The following is a 4,684-nucleotide window of genomic DNA, read 5'->3' as shown; positions in this document are numbered from 1 at the left end:
CTTCAGTTTTAGTTGCGATCATTTTTAACTATAACTTAAATGTTTTTTATCAATTCGAGAATTACTAATATCAGAGTTTTAATAGTAGTTTTCTATGTAAACTGATATTAATATTAAAAATTTTAGCCTAATTTACCTTATAATTTAAAAAAAAAAATTCTAATCTTCAGATTAATATTTTCGTAAAACAAAAGGCATAAACTTGTAAAAAAGAATCACTATCACTATATACATTAAAACAAATAGTAATTTAATATGATCAATCACTAAAAAGAACCTAAAACCTTGTTCGTATGTGATATTTTTTTTAAAAAAAGAAAATTTAGGATATAAGCTTTATCCTAAATTTGAATTATCCGATTCATTTTTATATTTTTAGAATTTTAAAAAAAATTAATAAATTAATCATAGAAAGCATGTGAAATATTGACAATCTTCACATGGTCTTCTTTTATCTTTTTTTTTTTCTGTAATCGCTTTTTATTTTCTAGTATTGAATTATTGATTGATTTTACTGTTTATTATTAGTAATATTATTCACTATTATCACGCAAAATCAAACAATTATATATGGTTCAATCATAATTTTAAATAAAAAATTATCATAAACTAATACTCTTAATCAGATAATCCTCTACCCTTCTTACATTTATCAATTATTCAATTATTATTCATTCTTTCTTTCCGACAAGAACCCTTCTTTCCCTTCTCTTTCTTTTCATAAGCACACTGCATACACCCTAATCCCTAACTAATTATAAAGATTCATACTTTAAACAACACAAGTAAAGGGGAAAAGTTTTGTAGGGATTTCTCTATATTTCCATGGCTTCCACTTTACTGTTGGTTATTGTGTTTGTTCTTGATTTGATTGCTTTTGCTCTTGCTGTTGCTGCTGAACAGAGGAGGAGCACTGTAAGTTTCAGTTTTTTTTCTTGAAACTCATGTCCAAATAACGATAAAGCTTTGATCTTTCTTCTCTATTCTGTTTAATTCGATTCAGATTTGTATAGATATGATTGTTCTTGTTTGTGGGTCATAAAATTTTTGTGTTCTTAATTAGTTTGGAGTTATTTGGAAATAGCTCATAATTAAAGGGTAACCAAATCTTCTAATGAGTACTAGTATAACGTTTTTCTACATATTATATTGGTTTATTGCATAAGTTAAAAATTATTTACATATTGTGGGTACCTTTGGATGAACAAAGCTATACCCATATGAGGTTTAAGCTAGGTTTTTGATGGTTTTTAAGTTTCTTCAGTTATATCTTTTACTTTAGCTAATAAGGATATGGTGGGATTAATTTATGATTATTTATGTTGGATTTTTGTGTATTTCTATGCTTTATACTGGCTACTGTTTTTCTTTCACCCTCTGCCAAGAAAAAGAGTTCTAATTTTGGGATTTTGGTTGTGTTTGGATGAAAGGAATACATTTTTAATATGTTTGATTCATTTTATTAGAATTGAGATACTGAAGTCTGAATTTAGTCCAAATGGAGAGGTAAAGATGATGATGAAGAGGAAATATCGGAGTTTCTTCTTTTCAAAAGGAAACTATTTTTTGTCCACAAACAGTGGATAATGGAAAAATTGTTTTGGATGTCAAAAATGAATTCCTCCCAACCAAACATTCTACGAACTCTTGTTTGCAAATATGATATGTTAATGGGTATATTGGAATCTCAGGATTTCTAATATTCAAATGCTAATTAGCAAAATTGTGTTCTAATGGAAATTGATATTTGTCTAAATCTCAACTTTGCACTCCCACTGTCCCTTTGGTTTTGCCCTTATCTTCTTTTTTACGAAAACCTTTTTGAGGATAAGAGGAAAATCTAACCGGACAAAGAGAGTATTGTAGTATAGGTTGTCTCCGTTGGTAAAAATGGCATAAGATGGTTGGTGCCCTCGTGTTTTTCAAGATCGTATGACATAAATTGGTTTTTAAGACAAATCTCAGCATGTTTGGGCCTTATGTTATAGCACAATAATGTCTTAGTAACATTTCAAATAAGTTGACAATTTTAGAACACATTTGCTTTATGATTAAATGTACTGATAAGTCATACTGCTGAGTATTATTTTGATGAAAGAAATGGGAACAAAAAAGGATTGTTTTACTCTTGCTGTGCATCAATTGTTGAATTAGATTTTAGCTGGTTTGGAAAACTGAAACACTAACTTTAGTTAAGCAACACGTTAGAGTCGAAAAATGATCATACAAATCAGTTAACTCGAGGAGATGATAGAATGTTAAAGAGTAGAAAATCTTATATTAACTTTTTTTGAATTGTAAGTTAAAATTAATTATATTCTTATTCTTTGGGGTAGACTCTTCTAATTTATTTGTATGGGTCTTGAGGTATGACTTTTGAATCTTGATTTTTGAATTGGGGGGCATGCAACCTGTCTTTGAATAAGTATACAAGAAACGATGTTTTGGTAGATAGATACTAGATAGGATAATAGAGTCAACAAAGCCAACTTATTAAGCATCTCGAGTCTGAGGTAATAAAGATGCATGCTGTGAAAATTGGCTTCCCGAGAGTAGACCTCTTACCGGCGTAAGTATCAAGTTTAAAGCTTATGGTTGAAATCCCACGATATGTTACATACTCTATCAAGAATGAAGTGTTGTGTTCTTGTGTGACATTGCTAAATGCTGTGCTGCCTTGTTTGTTGTGGATCGATCAAGTGTCTAGAGTCATGAGTTTGATGTCTAAGATAGTAATGAGTAATGACCTGTGAAACTGACCGACAGGCAACAACGTTATGTAGTTATGGGATTTATTGTATTTTTAAGTCCCAAGTCCGAACACGATGAAAATATTGCTTGCAGAGGATAGACTTCTATGTTTAGAATTTCCTTGCGAAGCTTGTATGTGTTAGAAAACCTGTCAATATTTGAACTTTTTTTGATCATGCCAGTTCTTTTTGAATTAGAATGTATTAATGTTTCTTAATAGTGCTACGTCTGAAATGTCATCTTGAACTTGTGATGCTTGAATTTGCTATTTGACGTAGTTGACTCCCTTTTTTAAGTATTGCATTTTCTACCATCAAATATTTTGTTTTTTTGTAAAAACATCGCCCAATTGCTAGCTTTCAGTGTATATAGTTCAGTACGTCCACTGCTAATGTTCATAAGAACTATGCAACTCTCTTAGAACTATTTTTTCAGGAACTTGCTTTCTTCAAGAATTAATTTGTTGTTCTTGATGACAGGCCCATCTCGTCAATCAGGAAACGACTCGACCCTATTGCCAATATGATTCTGATATAGCTACCGGCTTAGGAGCTGGGGCCTTTGTACTCCTCATGGCTAGTCAGCTCCTTATTATGTTAGCAAGCAGATGTCTGTGTTGTGGTAGAGGTCTTAGACCTGGAGGATCTCGGGCATGGGCAATCGTTCTGTTCATTAGTTGCTGGTATGTACTTTCTGACAACTTCCATTACACAGCTTAGGTGCTCAAAAGACCTGATAAACCGATATTTACCCGACCTTGGAACTGTATCCGATTTGACCCGACATTAAAAATGGATTAGCAATTATAGAAAACCAACGTAGACACGAGACTCGATTTTAAATCGACCCGTAATATCTGACGTGAAATCAATTAGATGACCTGATCACCCGAATAAACAGCTCTACACCGTTTAGTACTAACTACTCCCTTTGTCCCATTTACCGACCCGAAACATCTGACCCGAAATGAATCTGATGACCTGATTACCCGAATAAACACCTCTACACCGTTTAGTACTAACTAATCCCTTTGTCCCATTTACTTTGGAACATTTCTATTTTGAGATACCAATCACTTTGTTTAATTCTATCCACACATTTTCTTTTTTCTCACTTCTAATCCTATTTACACAATCTGATTCTCTCCACCATTTTCTTTATTATTGTGCAATTGTGGGTTGTTTCATTATCAAGGAGATGAAGTAATTCTTTAACTAGTCGAACAAAGTAATATTTTGCTCACTTGGTAAGACTTTTACCTCGGATTCCCGGGGTATGTCCTTGCCAGGTGATGATGCCTGAAATTAAGATTCCCTAAAATCTTCAACTAGTCACTAATCAAACTTGTGTTGGCAATGATACAGGGTGCTTTTCTTCATTGCTGAAGTATGTCTGCTTGCGGGTTCTGTCAGGAATGCCTATCACACCAAGTACCGGACCGTCTTGAATACCCCGCCTTCTTGCCAGACCCTTAGGAAGGGGGTTTTCGCTGCTGGTGCCGCTTTTACAGTCTTTACTGGCATAGTCTCTGAGCTGTACTATGTCAGCTACACCAAGGCCAGCGTCAACTTTGGTCCTACACACGGTGCAGACACTGGCGTACGCTTGGGCAATCTATAGTTGAATCGTACATGATACCCTTTCAGTAAATCCGTCCTTGCTGATCATTATTTTCCGCTTTACTGTCTCTTAGTGTGTGTATTAGCATACGACATCATTAGTTGCTACTTGTGAACGACTCGTGATCATTTGTCATTAGACATTAATCTACATAATTAGGCGTGAGATTAACCTTATAACTATGCTCTAGGATTGAACTACTCGTGTTGGTGTATATTCCCATGCTTTGCGGACATTCTTGTAGTAATAGTAGGTTTGTGTAAGAACAATTTGTGACCTTAGTTTTGAATTGGCATTTCTAGTCGTTCAGATA

At 33.5% G+C, this 4,684-nt stretch overlaps 1 protein-coding gene across 1 annotated transcript; it reads left to right on the top strand.

Moving 5' to 3' along the window:
- The first annotated feature begins 617 nt into the window (after nt 1–617).
- Nucleotides 618–4,684, top strand: LOC130815376 (uncharacterized). Its single transcript, XM_057681827.1, has 3 exons — nt 618–915; nt 3,231–3,433; nt 4,116–4,684. The coding sequence occupies exons 1-3, from the start codon at nt 826–828 to the stop codon at nt 4,369–4,371; spliced, it is 549 nt and encodes a 182-aa protein (XP_057537810.1). The 5' UTR covers nt 618–825; the 3' UTR covers nt 4,372–4,684.

This window comes from Amaranthus tricolor, chromosome 6 (genome assembly GCF_026212465.1).
Source record: "Amaranthus tricolor cultivar Red isolate AtriRed21 chromosome 6, ASM2621246v1, whole genome shotgun sequence".
In the NCBI taxonomy this organism is placed as follows: Eukaryota; Viridiplantae; Streptophyta; class Magnoliopsida; order Caryophyllales; family Amaranthaceae; genus Amaranthus; species Amaranthus tricolor.
The sequence above is the reverse complement of the archived record's forward strand: the minus strand, read 5'-3'. Positions and strand labels throughout refer to the sequence as shown.

What these genes read in the sequence shown, in the direction of transcription:
- LOC130815376 (XM_057681827.1), top strand. Translation starts at nt 826, where the DNA reads ATGGCTTCCACTTTACTGTTGGTTATTGTGTTTGTTCTTGATTTGATT. An exon ending in CTGAACAGAGGAGGAGCACT is followed by an intron (nt 916 to 3,230) that starts GTAAGTTTCAGT and finishes TCTTGATGACAG; the next exon opens with GCCCATCTCGTCAATCAGGA. An exon ending in GTTCTGTTCATTAGTTGCTG is followed by an intron (nt 3,434 to 4,115) that starts GTATGTACTTTC and finishes GCAATGATACAG; the next exon opens with GGTGCTTTTCTTCATTGCTG.